The following is a 19688-nucleotide window of genomic DNA, read 5'->3' on the forward strand; positions in this document are numbered from 1 at the left end:
TATGCTGGATCTGCTGGCTGCATCAGGAGGACAGGGATCCTCTAGGAAGCTTTCTCTCAAGTGCAGCAAGGGAAGTAAAAGCAAGGGCCAAGGCTCTATGTTATTTGGACACTTCTATATTTACAAATAAGCAAGCATTTTGTAATAGCGCAGTTCTGTCAGATACCAATTACTCACTCAGGGACAGTCTCTGCACCCCCTGTTCCCCAGGAGGGCTGGAGGTCAGAAAGCCCAAAGGGCTGTGACAGAACTGCACCGAAAACTTGTTCTGGTAACGGGTTGCCCTCACCTCACTTGCAGCAACATGTATTTCACTCAGTCACACAAGGTGGGAAATAACATGGGAAATTTTAGACTTGGGAAAAACAGGGCCATAGCATTTCATTATCAGCTAGCAAATGTATACGTTTCTAAAGGATTTTTAAAGGGTGGCTTCAATACTTCGCCTCATCTCTTTTGTGTTTTACATTCCTATTATTACACACTACTTTCCTGAAGGCTAAACATCTTAACCTCTTTGAAATGTCAACCTCAGTAAAGAACACTTACTACCTAATTCTTCCTCATTTCCACTCATCCAAAATCCCATTAACGTCAAGTGTACTACTTTTTTTTTTTCCTCCCCTCTCTCAACATGCAGCGAGAACAGGGTGTTTTATCCCCAGGTGGTGAAAGCTCACATATGGAAATATATTTAATTGGTGTAAAGATTTAAACATAATCTCCTCCCGCCCCCTCCTCACTGAAACAGCTCTCCAACAACCGAGCAAAGCACTCAACACAGTTATATAAGACAGAAACACAGAAGACTGTGTTACCACCCTTAGAAAGAAACATTTGCAAGTGATTTTAGCAAAGCATTAGGGCTTTTGATTAGCGAGCTTATCTGCACGGACACTGAACAGAAAAACCTAAAAGAAATAATGCTGCTTTTTCCAAAGTATCCCTATGGCACCCTGCTGTCCTTGGTGTGCATGATTAATTGTAGCCATTGGTCCTCTGCTCCATACCTGTTCTGCCATATACTGGCACCAGGGCTCAAGAGAAAAGGACACTGCCATACGTAAAACGGGGGACCCCGCTGGCACTTCAGTCCCAACAATCCCTAGAGGCAGGGGATGCAAAAGCAAAGGGAGAGGAAAGGAGACAAGCCAGATGTTTTCTGCCTCCTTTCACAACCGCCCCAATTGCTGTCATTTTCCCTCTGCCTCCTGCACATCCCAACTCCTTTCTGTTCAACTGTAGCCTTTAATCTCGTTTTCTACCATTACCTCCAGCATTGGTAGAAAAATTGGCATATATCTTACTGAGATTTACATCATATCAAATTGTAGTTATTAAAATTGAAACATAAGGATAATTCATTCAAATATGTAAATAGAAGAAATGTGGCATTTAAAAACATGTTGCTATTTTGTTAATGGACTACAGTAAAGTTCAACATTTAAAATGCAGTTATGTTAATAACTACAAAATATCATGACAAACAATTTTAGAAATAAAGAGTTCTCTCTCACTTCATGTTTTCCTTTCTTGGCAATGCATTCCTATTTCCTCCTCCCCTACCCAACACAACTCATTAGTTAGGTTCACTTTTCTGCATAGTTATTTCTAAATTCATGTAAATTTACAGAATTACTAGTTCATGCAGAAATACTGGAAACAGGTATCTAATAGAAATCACACAAAATGACTAATCACTGCTGTTCATGTAAGAGACCAAACCAGCTACTTCTGCCTCCTGCTTTGAACTGACACTCCCCATCCTTCTGCAACCCATGCACATGATAACCTACACACATACCTTCCCTGTGCTATTTGCTACATATGGCAGTCAAATTTTATTTAATGTTATTTTAGAACAAAAACAACCCTTCTGCTTCCATCCACATCATATGCAACAGCCACACTTCACAGACACCTCCAAAAAATATTTGTAATGGAAAACGGTAAGGGGAGGGGATTCAATGTGCAAATTACAGAAGACAAAGCATAACAATGCTGCAACTCAGGATATTTTGCTGTTTGGAACATTTTTTGTCATAAAGGGCAAACATGCAAAGCAGCAGGATCAGTTTTCCAGTCCCAAGCGAAATGCCCATGAATTTACCTCTGACAACCTCTTCCACAGACTCTGTAGTTGTGGTGGTAGTTGTTGCAATACTGGTAGTTCTTTCAGTTGCCTCCTCATACTCTTCCTCTGTCTCTTCTTCAATTTCATCACCATCATCATCATCGTCATCAGCATCTTCATCTTCCACAACGGTTAGCTCCTCATCTTCCTCTGCTCCTTGTTCTTCTACTACCTTATCATCACTAAATGAAGAAAATTACAATGATGTGTCAGCAACAAAATTATTTCAACACTTTATTCAGAAACTCTGCAAGGCCAAGAAGTTACCTGCTTGTCCATCCTCCTCCCCTTTAAACAAAAAAGAAAGAATCAGAGACTCTGGAACATCCCAACAAGTAAGAAATCACAAATGTTAAAAATCCTGCAAAAGTCATCATAAGCAATGCAGTGAGAAAATTAGGAAGATGCCAGACTGGAGTTCCTCCTTTTGCACAGAGATGGGAAAAGAATCCCCACCAGCAACATCATATTTCGACAGCTAAATAACACTCCAACTTCTTTCACTTATTTTGAAAGATGCTCACATTAGCTCAAAATGCACTCAAGTTCACAAACACAGGGAAACTAGAGTTCCTCAGGACTCTCACCCAGGAACCATCTTACCCAGAGGCTCGCTGTGGACTACCTTGTATGCCTTTCACAGAGGACTACAAAGTGTTGAAACAACCTGAAATTGTCTACACCGACTGCTGAGTTTTTGTTCTATTCTTAAAAGTGTTATGTGAACAGAAAAGAGTACAGGACACGCTGTATGCAATTCTGACACGCTGTATGCAATTCCTACACGCAAAGTATGGCATTGCGCACAGAGCTGTCTGTTTTCACAAACGACAGGACAGAGACAGTCGACATGTGATGCAACTGATACTCAGCTGACTGTTGATAGTTTTCATCTTTGAGGTTTTATCTCCAGCACGAGCAGCTCAGCTCAGATGCTCTGCACTCCCAACACCGCTGTACACTTGATGTGTAGGGCCTCCATAAAAGAGCCATGGCACTGACCTGTATTATGATGGCAACACATGCACCACTACAAGGAAACCTCAAACTACAGGACTAAATGTTATCATCCATCACAGTGCTTCAAATTCATACAGTCACCTAAAATCCTCAGGACTTCAACTGGTCTTGGATGAGAGGAAGAATACTGAAGTTGACTAAGTTTTTATGTTTCTTATCAAGTATTTCGCCCTTTTATGTGTATGAAATAAATGCTATATGTACACCATTGCCTCTCAACTGCAAGAATGAGATGGATTTGTAAAGTCCAGCAGCTGCTTCTGATCTCGAGGCTTCTAGTCTTGGCTAATTGCAGACAGTTAGACTAGGCATATGGAGTGTAAGACATCCAGATTTCGATCAAGAGCATCAGAGACTATATGCTCTTCAACGTTAAAGAAAGCTGCTCTCTATATTTCTCTCACAAACACAGCATGCTTTAAAAAAAAGCGCAATTATTTTTCTTCTTCCTTTCACGTGAATGATCACTCTCAGATATTGGCCAAGCTCATAAAACTTAAAAAAGGACAACAAAAACAACATAATGAAACAAACAAAGGAAAGTCAATTAGTCACATGGAAAGCCACTTCAAAAGTAATTTGTATGCGTGCATCAAATATTCATCTGTTTTTAGCTACACAAAAGCAATCAACTCGGCTATGTCAATCCACAGCATTTTGCTGGGAAATTCTCAGCATCAAGGCCAAGATTTTATTTTTTCCTTTGCCTTTCTTCACTTTTTTTTAGGGAGTGTCATGGTGAAGGGGGCAGGATGAAAGATGACAATTGTCTGTGTGCACTGGCTGGCTGCGCCTGCCATTACAGCAGGCCCTGGTTTCCTCTCCAGTAACTTACCAGGAGTAAACACTCAAACGGCAGCCCCCACCTGCATCCCCCTTATGACTTGCTGCTTGCTGAAGAGCTAGGCATCTGAGAACATAAAAAACCCCAGAAGTGATGGAAGACTACGGCAGTTTATGGGATCAGGCTCCTGAAAATATTCTAAAAAGCTGGCACAAAAATGTACTAGAATATTCTTTCTACTATTTTGATCACTCCTTTGTGCTAGCAACATATTCTGCAAGACTCAATCACAAGGGTAGTATTTTATTGCAAGTTTAAAAACAAAGGAACAACGAAAATAGAAGTGGTTTTGCCTTAGATTTAGATACCTAAATGGAAGTGAAAGACTTGCTATATACTTGCCTGAAATTGGGCTTTAGAAGGTCATTTCCCTATTTAATAGGTTTTTTTAGAATCTCATTGTACAGAAGTGTGAAGCTATACTCAGGTTCTAAAGAAGAACTCCATGCTTTCTCTAAAAATAATGATTTTTCCAGCTGTCCACTTTATTTATACGCAAATGAGTTAGTCTCTTCCTCTACTAGTAACGTCTTCCAAAGAGAAGGGGACAGGGAGATGAAGTGCTTTATGCTCTCTTAACAAGTTTCTTCTTGGATACCAGAAACTAACCGGACTAGCATTATTGTGATGGTTTAATCATGCTCAGCTATACTGCATAGTGTAACAAACCAAATGGCATGAATATACAAGTCAGGGACGTATCCTAGCAAGGCCAGACAGTAACAACAAAAACAGTTTCACATTACATATCAAGGCTACTCACTAAGCCATGCACTCCGAAGAGTCAATCACAGCAATCATGCTCTGCAGAGCAAACAGAAGATGACCACATCTTCTCAAGAGGCCATGATTATGGCAGACATGAGAAAACCAACAATGCCAAGTAGTCCCTTTACAGCACTCCTCAGGGGCCCAAGGCCACGGGGAAGGAGTGAGTCTCCCAGCATTTGTCTGTAATCAGGTGACTTTGAGCCTCAAGCTTGAAGATGCAGGTTTAGTACAAACAATACTAGGTCTTGATGTGCCTCTGTTGCAAACAAAGACAGCGGGTAGACTTCACATATTTTTAGTGCTAGCAAAGGTACCATGTCTTGTAAGAAACATGAAAAAATATGCTTGGTTTTGCTTCCTTGGATTTAACCACTGTTACCATCCCAGCTCATCTTCACAGAGGATGTGTATGAGAAGGATGATAGAGGACAACAAAGAGAGAATAAATTTATATTACAAGATCCAGAGTAAAGCTTCAACTTTTCAAATGGCGGCAAACCCCTTCCCTGCTTCAGTCTGCAGGGCTGTTTCTCCCTGTCATGCTAAATGCCCAGGTACTGTTCACACTACTCAATCTGCACCACCACAGTGCCGTTTCCCACACAACACATCTAACTTCTGCACACCTTTCACCTCGCTAACCAGTTTAAATCCACCACTTCAAACAAACACTTACTACCAAATGAATGTGGATACTGATATCTTCCTTAGAAGTCTTGGAGTTTTATTTAATATACGTAGCAGATGTGCTCACTTCCTGATATTATTATTACATTTTACCTTCTTCAGTAAATAAATATGACATGGTCTAGTTTCTCTTGGAACCACAATACCTTGACAGCTTTTTCCATATATTCCCTTGACACTGTCCCAGCCAGGGTTTTATTAGCACCACAGACTGCAGTGCCTTGTTCACAAGAAATTGTTGACATTCTGCCTTAGCATAGTGGTGCCAGTGACACAATTGTTCAAAGGCTGCTCAAAAAAATACGTGATAGGCTGACAAGTAAAAGCCATATTACCATCATCTGAAACTGCCAATTAGTCATTTTGCCGAGGTATCTCCATAGAGGAGCCTTCAACCCTGGAGGCAAGGGGAAACCCCGCGTTCAGGGGCCTCAGCTCTGAGCGGCGAGAGCCACCGAGGGAGCCTCGAGCCCTCGCCAGGCCTTGGCCAGGAGCCGCAGCTCCACTGGCATGAGCAGGGACTCACAGGGCGCTGGCAGAGGTTGCCCAGAGAAGCTGCGGCTGCCCCATCACTGGCAGTGTTCAAGGCCAGGTTGGACGGGGCTTGGAGCAACCTGGTCTAGTGGAAGGTGTCCCTGCCCATGGCAGGAGCTGGAACTAGATGAGCTTTAAGGTCCGTTTCAATCCAAACCATTTTATGATTCTACATCTGATGCCACAGACACCCTGGTGTTCCAGGCAGCCTTAAGAAGTCATTGATTCCATTGACTCCAACAGAAACATACACTCCAATGGGTGTATTTCTGGTTTTAAAACAAGTAAGACTGTATGGCTCCTGCTAATATGCACCTAAGTGCATAGTTACAAGCAATGTTTAAACTATGGATCTGTAATGTGTACCTAAAAACTTCCTTTTCATAATCCATCACTTCAGTAAGAGCTGGCACCAATTTATTTCCTTCCCTCAGAAGCACGCATCGTTCTGCTACTTTGTGAAGGTAAAGCTGAAGGAGAGGTAAAGTGCAGAAAAGCAAACTATGCTACCTCTTGCTGCTCAAGAAGTAAGAAAACATTAATAAATGAAAGTTTCCCTTCTGTATGCCAATAACCTGGAACAGACACAGGGGCAGGACACAAATGACAAGAACAATGAGTTTTCTTTCTAATGGTGTTTCAGAACTCAAAGAGCTGCAGCATAAGCTACATTTTAAGAAGAGGTCTCTATCTGCAGCTATTAACTTCAGACAAAAACATGGCAAAGCTTCCAGTTTAGGATAAAAAATAATTATGGACTAATTACTGATATGGGGAAGCAGGTCACGTTTTTCTGCAATAAATGCTCATCCATTTGGATGTATTTAAACTGTGATTTTGCCAAGTAATGAGCAAAACCATATACTCCATCAGTGGGTGAAAAAGGTGCTCCAGACAGATGTTTTAATATCGGGAAAGATTAGCATTCCCTACACTTTGCAACTGTATTTTATCACAAACAGATTCCATCTGGACTGTGGTTTTTACCAACCACCAAGCCTGAGTAAATAGCTGGGGGAAAGCTAATTCCAAGAAAGGAACCAAATCAACAGTAGCAACAAGCTGCTGCCTGCCTACAGAGAGCAAAGCCACATACGGTGGCTCTAGACATCTATGGGAATTAACACTGTAGAAGCAATTGCTGCACATAACTTGCAGCCTGAGCTCTTTCACCCTAAGAGGCCGAACTGATGGCAATTTATACATCCATAACCTTTACTACTACAGGTGCCATCCTCCCAGTTTCCAGTCTCTTGTGCTTCAGGTTCCCAAAGGCACAAAACCACCCACCCCTTAACAGCCTGTACAGCACCTCGAAATGAACTCCAGGAAACCTGTGTTGGGACTGGACTGCCAAGTATTCAGCCTGGGTCTACCTTTGCTTCCAGAAGATGATTAATGATGAGCACGGGTACATATTATTCCCTGTTTATAGTAAAGCTGCAGAGCACAAAGTTCTTTAACTGTGGGACTGGAAATGGACAGATCTAACTGTGAACCTCTATATGCCTTAAAAGCCAATACCTTAAAAGAAAACACAAACACAAAGCAAAATACAAGAGCAGAACACATGCTTGGAATCCAAACAAGAAGATTAAGGCATTTGAGACGGCCTAATTACCAGGCTTTTGATTAAAAGCAAATCAGAAAGCTAACAGGCAAGGAACCAAATTCTCCCTCAACAAATCTGCACATTGGAGGCCTGGTTATTTTCCACCTAACGTTTTTCCAAACCTTGAACGCTAGAAAAAGTTCTGACCAAAGGATGAGATTTCTAAAGAACCTGGTTTGATCCCACCACCACACTCCTCTGAATGGTCTCCCTAATTAAACATATGAATCAACACAGGAACTACTTAAAGCTAAAACCTAAGCCAACAGTGCACTTTGGCACATGAGCACCCACCTCACTGCACTTTCTGTTATTTAACTTTGGCACACTAGCCCACTTCAAGACAAAGTTGAGTATACTAACTACGTGAAACTGAGTAATGTAAACAAGAACTAACAAAGTAATTTTGCATGGCATAGAAAGAGGAAAGGAAGTCAAAACAAAGTTGACTTAGTTTTGTGAGATTAGGCACAGAGCCAGGAAAGAAAAGGGTTATGCCAGACCTCCAGTCTATGTAACTGATCTTTTAAATGGCTTATTGGCATCAAAGTCCAGAAGATTACAGTGATCTACAGAACTGAAAAAGTCTGACCCACAAGATACCTCAGCTGTTTCTGGTCTGTGTGTTAAGTAACTACAAAAGCACAAATTGCTTAAGAACTGCCTTGGTTGTTTTCATTAGGGCTGGATTATACTAGATTAGTAAATCAGGTAGCTCACAAGAAGAAGAAATAATGTGATATTTGGACACACATAAACACCTCTTAAGAGACAGTTAAACTTCTAAAAACTCACATAGGCACCTTCCATTGCACAGCAAGTCAGGACAAGCAATTCATACTGCCTACCATTTTTCAGACATTCATTTTGTCACTTCTAATTATTTTCCTATTTGTTTTCCTTCACTGGGGAGGCTGAAAACATGTTTATTTTCACATTTCCTAATAGAAAAAAAAAAAGAAAAAAAAAAGCTATTTTAAAAAGCGCTACATAGGCTGCTTTTCAGTTCTCAGACCTTAGCAAACAACGGAATTATGTGCTTCAGACCACCTCTCTGCTTTTACTGTATTTAACCTTTTATACAAAAACAATACCAAAAAAATATGCCTGGTTTCATTAACGTTGATAGAAAACAAGAAAAGTTGCACTAAAAATCTTTCAATCTAACTTTTAAATAGAACATTTATAAAAAACAAATATGAGTTCCTTGTCCTACTGCCTCTGACAGGTACATTTATTTTTAGTCCCAGTACTTAAACAAGAAGGTATACTTTATATCGTTAGAAATTTCTTTCCACAGCTAACCTGTTTAAAAAGAGGGGTGTACAAGGTGGCGTGTAACATTTGATCTTGTGTGTTCACACAAAGTACCTGTTACCTGATACACAGGGATACTTTTTCAAAACTGACCTAGTTTTTTCTTGGAAACAAAGCCCTTGCTGGTGTCACTGCTCTGACAGTTTTCTTTGGAAGATGGAGGACTCAGCAAGAGGTATGTCATTTTTAGAGAAGGACGCAGTTGTAATATATTTGACCCATGTTCTTTCTCACTTTGATTATTGTTGCTACAGAGAAACTTAAAAACTAGAAAAGCAAACATACCTGCAAGTACATAAAATCACACCTGTGAACCTGGTGACACTGAACAAATATTAAATTCAAAATACCAACATCAGATATGCATTAAGACTGAATGTGGTGGAAGATGGCAGAGTAAAGGTCACCTGTGCAGCCTTATTTCAACCTGCTCAAGAATCAGCAGAAAAAGCTGGATCTGTTATGTTTGTTTCCACAAAATTTCTGCTGTACTAAGAATGGACTATTCAGTGCCTCTTTGTCCAACCTGCTATCCTACAGCTTATCTGAGGCAGACAGTGTGAACTCTGTATCAAACCAAGTACTTGCCCTGTTTGTGGAATTCATCATCTTGGTACGCTCACACAATGATGACTGGGTAAAACTGGAACAACAACTTTGTTTTACAATTGGGAAAGCAAACAAAAGACATACCAGAAGCGGGTATGTAGTAACTCTGAGTGTTCCAGACACTGAATAACATTTTTCAGAGAATGTGCCATCTTAAACTTTTTAAATACAGCTGCCAGCAGCTGTTGGAGGCCAGGACTTCTACAGAGCAGATTATGTCCACTCATGCAGCCATAAGAAAAAGAGGCACCTTTTGTTCCAAGTGTTTTATGGCAGCCACAGCACGATAGGCCTAGTAGAAGGCTTTCATGGCAGAAGCAAGCATAGATCCAGTTCTCCAGGTCAGCATTTTACTGTTTTAACCTTTTCTTATTCACTTAGGTCACAACTGAGTGTTCTTTTCTTTCATCAGCAGTGATCAAAACAGAGATCCCATGTGAAGAAATGGCTTGTTATTATGTAACCAAAGCCAAAATATTTGCATTCAAGAGTAGAAACCTTTTCTATCAGGAAAAGAAAAAACCCAACAAACCTATATGGTTTTGCTGTTCCACGTATTCAAAGTGCGTAGCCTTAGTTAGAAGGCAGAGGAAAAAACTAGTTACTACAGAATATGTCTTTTTTTTTTACTACACTATGCTGTTAATAGCACAGCCTCATGAAAGGTGGAATAATTTAGATTTCCACAAACCACCCCAATGCTGGGCTCTTATTTCTAGTACAGAACATAAATATCACTGAAATGTAAAACAGCAGCAAAAACTGCTGGTTAACTTCATGGAGGGATACTCAGTATGCATCCACCAGTGCACAGTCATGCTGATGTGACAGTATGTGTTGAAAAACCCAGCCGTAAATTTCTCACTTCCCATTTTTTTCATGCATTGTAAGTAGTACAGTGCTTGAAATGGGCTGGTATATATCATGATGTCACAAGAACTTCTTAGAACATCTCGCAGACATATCTGAAGGGTTTCTTGAGTTGATTACTACACAGACCTTTCTCTCCCATATTTCAGTCAGCACAAACCATTGCAAGTGACAACTTAAAACTTTTGCTTATAAAATTTGTGCTTACTACTTAAGGAAAACACAGCAGCTGACGGCTCTGTTTTGTGAGGTCAAAAAAATGGAACCCTTCTCCACAAGTTAACCTTCTACTAAATGTGCAAGTTTGATGCCATTAACCTCCTGAAACCAGCTTAACATTCACTGGAGTCATGAGTAGCCTGCACAGCTAGCAAACTGCTTTCATCAGGGGTCATGAAAGCCTGGCTATCTTCTGCTCATCACTTCCTCAATTACATTAATTCTCTCCACCCACAGCCTCATCCATCACTTCAGTTAATACTTTATACTTAAATGGTGATTGGATTTGCCAACTCAGCATCGCTGTAATTACCTCTCACAGCAATGCGATTTCATCAATTCCATTCTAACTTTACTTGTCCAAGAAGAAATCCAACACTTTGGTCTTTCTAGAATCATTAATGCTCTGGTGTTTCTATAATAACCTCCACATTAAAAAAGGTAAAAGAATGTTATTAAAAATACATCACGAACTATCTGAATATTAAGTAACAGCCAACATGAGACACAAACCCAATTAATGTAAGAATATGAGACACAATATGCTAATGCTATATAAATGATGTGAATAGGACAGAATACTTGGAGTTATTCAACAGAAGTAACATTATGCCTACAATTTGGTGATGACTTAGTCTAACTTATAAGGAAAAGCAATTAGGTTTTATCATTAAAATACTTAAGAATTCAGTTTCTCTAACAAACCAATTTAGTGATGGACAACTGTTCTAACTGCAAAATTCACCTATTCCAGTAATTGGTGTTAACCTATACTGATTGCAAACTTCAGAGGAGGGAAAAAAGCAAGAAAAGCTAATCAAGTTTGTAATTCCTGGTGTTCATTTTAGGGCACTGACTCCCAATTAGGAACAATTTGTATTAGGACAGCTGATGAGAACACTGCCCCTGGCTGCACCCCTTCCTGCTCCTGTGTCATGGATGACTGAGCTCTCCACCAAGCAGACCCTGAACCACTGCAATAGCATACCATTGCTGGCACAAGGTTCAATTTTCCTTACATTTCCAGGGGTTATGAACAGACTGCAGCTCAGTCAGCACAGCAAGGAAAAAGTACAATCTTTTTAGCCATCCAAATGCAACTCATTTCCTGCTTCTAAGCCAGAACCTGCAGTACAGACTCTTTGTCCACCTTCATGTCTGATACAGCTTTAACAGCTCAAGTGCTGGGAAGCAGGGGGTGGATTTATTTTTTTTTTTTTTTTTTTTAAGAATGATTTAGGAGATTCCCACTGGAGCATTTCTCATTGAAATATTAAAAATTGACTTTCCAATTTAATGAAAAAGCTTACATCAACAAGAACTCATTGTTAAAGATGAGTAACAAGATGGCTTGAAAACAGATGAATACTCTACAGAGACAAAATTTTAATTTTCTTTTTGCTCCAGTGAGCATGTTTCTAATGAAGAATTTAGCCTCAGCACCTTCCTTTTTTTCTTGATCAGTAACACTTTTTTAGCTTTAGAATAGCAAAAACACCGAAAGGACTCCAGATATCCCATTTCTACTCTTTTTCAGATGAATTGTCTGGGCTCAGAGCTGGACTTCCAATTAAGGCTTGGATTTTTGACTCAGTGCTGGCAAGACAATATTAACAGCAAGAACAATAGGAAAGGAGGAGGGAATGGTCAAGAAACACAATGTCACTACATACTAGATGCAAGTATGAAGAAACAAGCAGAAATTGAAGGATATAAGTTGTGAGAACCTCAGAAAGATGTGCCCCCTGCCTCATTTCTTCAACACCACCACCACTCCATATTGAGACACCACTCAGGGCCCAACTCTTCTTCAGCCATGCAGAACTTCCCCACCACATGGGGACTGACATCCCAGGACCCACATGGCCGCAGCAGGGGTTTACACCAGGTGTCAGAATGCAACCTCCCTGCAGGTGTAATTAAAGGAAGGACACCCAGCTCCTGACAGCCAACACAAAACATATGGTTGAAAGCCTGCCCACTAAGATGGGAGTCCATCCCATCTGGGGATAACACAGAAACCTGTCTTTAAAATGGGAGGAGACAATACATATCAACACCACCACCGGCATCCTCCTAGTCTTCCTCACTTTTTCCCTCCATGCTCAAGCTGCCTTTCTTTCTTCCAGCTGTAGTTCAAACACCAAAAAGACCAAAGTACCTATCAGAGCAATAGATAAGGAAGATTACAGCATTTCGTTTAGTTCTTTTAATCTCCCTAGTTAATATGCAATGGCCAAAAATATACCTGGGTCAAACAATTCCCTAAAGACTTTTCTTTCATGCTGTATTTCCAAATACATCTTCTGGGGATAAAGAGATAAGCAGGGTAAAAAGAAGGGTGAGAAGAACACAGGGAAATGTAATGGGGAGAGATGGGATGAGAGGATTTCGTGTTTGGAATAGTCTTTTTTGATGAACACCATGAGCACAGAGAACACTAAAGAACAGCCATGCCGGTTTTAGCATTTACCTGCTTTACCCGCATTCACAATTAAAACATCAGCAGGTCTCTGACTCTTGCCTACATTAAATCCCCCGCTGCTCTGGCACACACGGACCCAAAGGGAATTAAGCAGTAGCTAGTTACAGCTACACTTACAAAAGCAAAGAGAATTTCCCATGTACAGAAATGACTAAATCCCATTAAATTTGGCTTTCAAAATTCTTACACTGACTCTTGTACACTACTAAATTTACTTACTTATGTGTCGCTATTTAGACTTAGGCATTTTTCATAAATATGTGCCACAGGCAGACATCCCAATTACCTGCCTGCCTACTTTGTGCCAAGGCAGTACTGTGACACACTACAAGGACTCAGTGTGCAGCTTTATCAGGTCAGGGCACTGACCATGGCCAATTTAAACACACCTTGTGACAGCCTGATTTAATGACAGCACTCTGGGGAATTTCAATTGTAACTAATTTGAGGTTGAGGTTAACTTACAGACATTTCTGAAGCGAAAACACTAGGTAGAACACGTTGACATCTTTACACCACTGAAGTCACAGATAAAAACAGAAAAAGAGCTAGAAAGTGAAAGAAATGAAACGTATGCTTCCTCCATGTCAAGTGAGGATCTCTAACAAATTACTCAGCAAAGCAATTCTGTTGCGCCCCTGTGACTCTGCTTCCCCAAACAGTAGAACAAGACTGATAATTAAAAGCATAGGGTCTCACCTGGAAATAATTCAGCATAACAGGCACATATACAACACTGCTTTCACTATTAGAAAAAAACTGACAAGTGTTAAAAGCCTTTCAGGATATCTTTGATTAGAGTTGGAGGAGGCAATTAAGAAAAAAGTAAGTTTTTCCAGGTACCATTGACAAAAAAAACCCAACAAACCAACCAAACTCTTTATGAAGTCAAAAGCCATACAGCAGTTTAACTACTTTTTTTTCAGCATCTAGGAGATAAGCACTCATCCTTAAACTCAGTCTGGTACAGGGCTGCAAAACCAGAGAACATGATTACCATGCTATACAGCACAAATTTACTATAGTTTTACTTCAGAGATGCCTAATTATCAACACAAAGTGACTGCACCCTTTTGTATTATTTATAGTAGTAAAAAAACTACCGTATTAACTATCCAAATGGCAAGCATGAACCAACCATAAAAAAATCACTTGGCAGAAGTTTATGAGGAACTGTAAACCAAACCCTTATAAAATACCCTACTCCCTGCAACACAACATTTACAACTCTACCTAATCATTACATCAGCCCCAACATAAATTTTACACACCAAACAGACAAAATTAACTTGGCCTAACCTGCTCAGGGAACAACAATGAGAAATTATATCTCCTATTTTAGATGTTGAAAATATGTTCAGATTGTCTAGAAAAATGAGACTTGGCTAAAGTTAAGGCATTATCTTCTTTCTGCTCCTGAGCCACTAGACTTATTTGATATAACCCTCAACAGTAGGATTATCATGCCTCAGTTTTCCTGCTGTAAAAGAAGGAAAATGACCACAGCCTGTTTCCCCAGTGCTAAGGAAAGCCTGGGAGGTCTCTCACACAGTGAGAGAACAGGCACGTATGAGACAGATGTAGACAAAACCTGGAAATTTCCAGCTTGGCCATCACTCCTAAAGATGTTCAACCCTGGACACCAAGGACACCAAAGCTTCCAGCAAGTGCCCAGGTCCAGGCAGGAGGGCCACCAGGCTGTGCCGAGTCTCAAGGGCAGCCAGAGCTTGCAGGTCACTTGACTGAGCTGTAGCTATGCAGGGAGAGCTCTGCAGCTATATTGAACCCAGCACCTGCATCTGGCTGCCCTGCAGGCAGTCTTCAAGGTAAGTTTTAATTAAAGGTGTGAATAACAACAAAGAACACCACTGCTGAAAAGTGCTCGTGACCTCTTAGTCAGTTAATGCTATTTCAGGACAAGCCTGACATGATGCAATTTCAAGAGCATGGGCAGATCCTGTCTGTTGACCTCAGGAACAAAAAAGGGGTATATTATACCATCACCAAAACACAGCCTCCCTCCTTTCCCCAAGTACTGCCAACAAGCCACTCCACGAGTCAAGCCACATCCTTTTACACCCAGACCAAGGTGGTGGTCAAACACTACGCAGGAAGAATGTCCACCCCAGCCCAAGCTGCCTCCACCTGCCCTCTGATGGCACAGACACAAGGTGCTGTTGAGCTTTGCTTCCTCCTGTGCAGAAGGAAATACCTATGACAAAATGAAAAAGAAAACACAGCGCTCCAGAGAGAAGTGTTGGGGGTAAAAAACACAACACAATCTGAAAAAGAGCATTTACAAAATGAATGGCTGCAATGTAGTTTCCTCTAAATAGTCAGAATCATAAATGCAAATATTTGAAATTCAGATCTGATTAGTTTGAGATATAAAGTCACTTCAAAATACATCATCTACATTTACTGGCTTCTGCTTTGTCATGACAGGAGTTTTGAGAAACAAGTATATAATCATTTGCTTTTCAGGTTGGCACCTCTACCTCAAACACCTTCACTTTGACTTGGGCATCTTAAAGCAGCCACAGCCCTTTGAAGGCCCACACAACAATGCATGCAGCAGTCACCATGCAGCTACCCACTGATGGGGAGGTGGTTTGTGCCTAACGTTTTCCAGTGTTGTTTGACAGAGATGGGGGTATGAAGCAGCCAGCCTGGAGGTTTCACTCCCTGGGAGTAGTACTGGGCATGGGCAAGGTGAGAGATATATCACGTCTGGCTGTGGAGCCTTCTCCACAGCCAGATGTGAGAAACAAGGAATATGAAATTTTGCAGCTGAGGTCATTTACAGAAGACTGGTTTCTGCTTACGTGCAAGGAGTGAGTTATGTTCTAGCTGGTCCACTTGGCAATTCTCCATACTGAAGACATGGAGATATGCATGACAAAAGCATCTAAAAGGCTTTATTTGTACAACAGAACGCAACCTGGATCTTAAAACAGGAAAAAAAAAAAAAAGATAATTACTGAAGTACTCACATGGTATTGACAAGTAATTTTAGCCAGAAATTGTGATTGAATTAGAAATGGGTAAAAAAAAAATCAACCCAGTAAGTGCTGCAACAGGAATGCCGTGAAATTCCCACCAACAACCTGTGGCAGACTAACAGCGCGAAATCCTTCTCCTAAGGATGAGCTGGTATCTTGTAATTTTCACATCTTTGCATAAATAAAAGTGTTTTCCAGCACTTGCAGCAGTGGCCACAAAAATGACCAGCAAAGCAAATACAAGTGTTCCCCAGAATTAGTGAGTGCCCCCCTCCCCAAAACACACAGCATGATTTGGAGTGCTCCCTGTGTGCATTAAAAGCCATCAACTGAAAGACACCAACAACTTGCACCCAGTTGATCTAACCCAAGTTGAAGCTATTGCTGAGTGAGGAAAACACTTTGATGGTGTTTTGCCCAACTGATGTACTAAAAGCATACCCCCTCCCGGCTCAGAGAGAGGCTCCATGAAGAACACAAACCTCCTCTAACAGAGGGTTTTGCTTCAGAGCTGCTGAGCAGCGGGACTGGCATTAGCCAGTGCACGAGCTACCAGCACCTTCTCTTCCCTTCACACAGTGTCATGCTGAGGATGTATTTACACACAAAGGAACGTTAAACTCTTTGAAGGCTTCAAGATGAAGCAAACATCATCAATGTGAGATCACCCATGCAAGGTGAAAAACATTAACTTCAGTAAGCACTTGAAACAGAGGTGCAGGGCATATTGGGAATTTAGCATTAGGTAAGTATCCCCCTACTTCTCACTTCCTTTCTCCCTCACAATCAGCTTAGGACTAAGGCATATATATATTTACATACACACAAACATATGGTCATACATATATGAATATACACACACAAAATCTGAACTACCACCCACTGCTGTATAAGAAATGAGTAATTCTTTTTTTTTTTCTGTACAACTAAATTTCAAGAGTATTTCTGGCACCAGTACGCATGGTTATAATGCAGTTGGGAAGCTGAAGAGGCAGCAAGAAATATGAGTTAGTCAGTGTAAAAGAACTGCAAATTGCTTGGCTCTTCATCTGCAGTTGAAGTGCCCTATAAAAGGATCTTATAATTTTCCTTTTGCTTCCACTTCTACGGGAGGAGAAAAAATAAAAAAATAAAAAAAAACCCCCAAAAAATCAGTATTTGCTTGGAACTTCAGAAATAGATTCAAATGCAATTACAGCTTCTATTCCTAGAGGATACAAAATTTATGAAATTATTCTTGAACTCATCTCTTCAGATACTAAACTGCTTTATGAGAAACAAAATGGACTAGAGTAGTAAATTAAATGTTCAGTGACAAATATGAAAAAGACAGAAATGGGCTGTCATACAAACAGAGGTATTCTATATACACCCTTGTGAACTCTTATTTAAAATATTTCAGGAATTTTTGATCAAGTATATGAAAGAAAAGTTTTTTATCTATGTATTTTATATATAGGTATATGTAATAAATATATATAGATAAGATAATAGGTATATAAGATAGATAAATTTGCCTCAATTAGAACAAGGTCTGCACTCATTTCTTATTTTAAGAGAATGTGTTCCAATTAAAATCTAAATGAAATATACAGAAGTGACACAGCAACAATCCAAAGGCTGGTTTACAAATCCCACTGAAAGGGTTATAAATTGTGGCACTTTGACAACTGTTGGAAGTACAAGTCAGAAAAAAGCCTGAAGGTGTCAAGATAGAAGATGCAATGTTGCTTGACGCCAGTTTCTTGCATCGAGCAGTCCTGACCATTCACTCCGATTTATGAGAGAAAGCTGGAAATTACAATGGGAAAATACTTATTTTTATTAAATTTATTCCGTTATCCACAAAGAACTCTTCGCTGCAACACTTAGTAATGCTTTGTCAGGAAAAATTTAGATGCCCACCATGACACGGTTTCTAATTTTTCACTGGTTTAATGCCATCTATTTGCAGCAAGTTACAGCAATTCAGTCTCTGTCCCTCATCTCTACACTGTTCCTGAACTTGTTTCCATCTGGATTATCTATTAACTTTCCACATTATTCACTTGATTGAGTCCTCATTTATTTTCACGTTTCTCCTCGAAACCACTAGTAATCAGCCTGAAGTTCTGGATTTTGTAAATTATTTGTAAAAGGCGCAGTATCATCAACTAAGAAGTAGAAACACTGCATTAGCACAGTATGAAATGATAGAAGTCTAGGGAGCATAAACAGAATTTGAATGTAGATCTTAGTTTTATGAAGAAAGCATCTTAGAGTTGTTTGAATTCAGTTGCAAGGACATAACAGTGTACTCTGTTCTCACAAGTGCTGTCTAACACGCTCGAAAGAGCAGTATGAAAAGGCTTTGACAGCACCGGACCACTCAGTTAAACACAGTCATAACCCGTATTTGGCTCAAAATTAGCCTATGTGCATGGGGGATGTTAAAGGGTAAAGACAAGCATGGTATTTTCCCATCCACCGCTGTCTTGCAAAGGAAACCTCCATACTCCATCTTCACAGCACCGTATTAATGAATCTGTTAGAAGCTAGATACTAAAACAGATTTTCTTTCAGATCACATTTAGAAAGTAACTGTCAGCAGAAAAATATTCTTACAGTAATAATGGCACATGGCTAATGCCTATTGTGAATGAAGATGTTTCAAAACCTCCAACAGTTATGTTGGCTGAGTATCTGCTGCAGCACTCTGGACGGCAAATGAAGCATCTTAAGAGTACAGCATTTATCATTTAGTTGTCAGAAAGTATGTATTTAAGCATTTTTGTTATTAACGTGGCAATATTTCTCATTGAAGAAATGATGAGGGCATCAAAAGCACAAGAACGATATTAACAAAAAGCTTATTAACAATAAGCTGTTCTGTAGCAAGTTAAAAATAAATGAGAACACTGATGTTTTCTACCACTGTAGTTGCCAGTTCACTTACAAGCAGCAGTGACTCTTACACACCGAGGTCTTTTAGGCAGATTTTTGGCATTTTAATAGGATGATAATAACAAGTCGAAGGATAGAAAGTCACTCTAACCTTCCATCTGCATAGTCTGCATCAGCACCTCCCCACCAGACATCTGAATCATCATCTTCGGCATCAGCTGAATCAAGATTGTCGCTTTCCTCTGCTAATGGGCAGCAAACAAACTCCACACCACGAAACTTGTCAATTCCACAGGGCAGCAGCATGCCATAGTCATGCAGATTCATACTCTTCTCGCTACAGGACTACAGAAAATAGAAAGAAAACAGCCACAGTATTGTCATGGAGGAAGCTAGAAAAAACATCACAGACCTTGAGAAAATGTGAGGGGCTGTGTACTGCCCTAGGAAGTGGGAGCTGGTGAACTGCATGGTCTCTGAATTTTGAAAGACAATTTAGGACAGTCATGTGTGCATTTACTAACTGCATGGTAGATAGTTCCCTACCTTTGTCCACATGACCACTGTAAGCTCTCCGTTTCCCTGCCCTTTAATCTTTCCCTGTATAGAAAGACTTGCCTCTCCCATATATATGACAACTCTATATCCTCTTGCGTCAAATCCCCACAAACTCTGCTCCATAAACAGCAAACGTGAAGGCA

General features: G+C 40.2%; 1 protein-coding gene across 2 annotated transcripts in view; it reads right to left on the minus strand.

Moving 5' to 3' along the window:
• The window catches only part of APP (amyloid beta precursor protein), a 216363-nt gene that overhangs the window by 90470 nt on the left and 106205 nt on the right, over positions 1 to 19688 (minus strand). For both annotated transcript variants that reach the window (XM_030477303.1, XM_030477302.1), the window contains exons 5-6: positions 19139 to 19332; positions 2111 to 2316 (exon numbers count right to left, since the gene is read on the minus strand). In XM_030477303.1, the coding sequence (XP_030333163.1) occupies positions 2111 to 2316; positions 19139 to 19332 (400 nt within the window). The remainder of the gene's footprint in view (positions 1 to 2110; positions 2317 to 19138; positions 19333 to 19688) is intronic.

The sequence above is a fragment of the Strigops habroptila genome, chromosome 2 (assembly GCF_004027225.2).
Source record: "Strigops habroptila isolate Jane chromosome 2, bStrHab1.2.pri, whole genome shotgun sequence".
In the NCBI taxonomy this organism is placed as follows: domain Eukaryota; kingdom Metazoa; phylum Chordata; class Aves; order Psittaciformes; family Psittacidae; genus Strigops; species Strigops habroptila.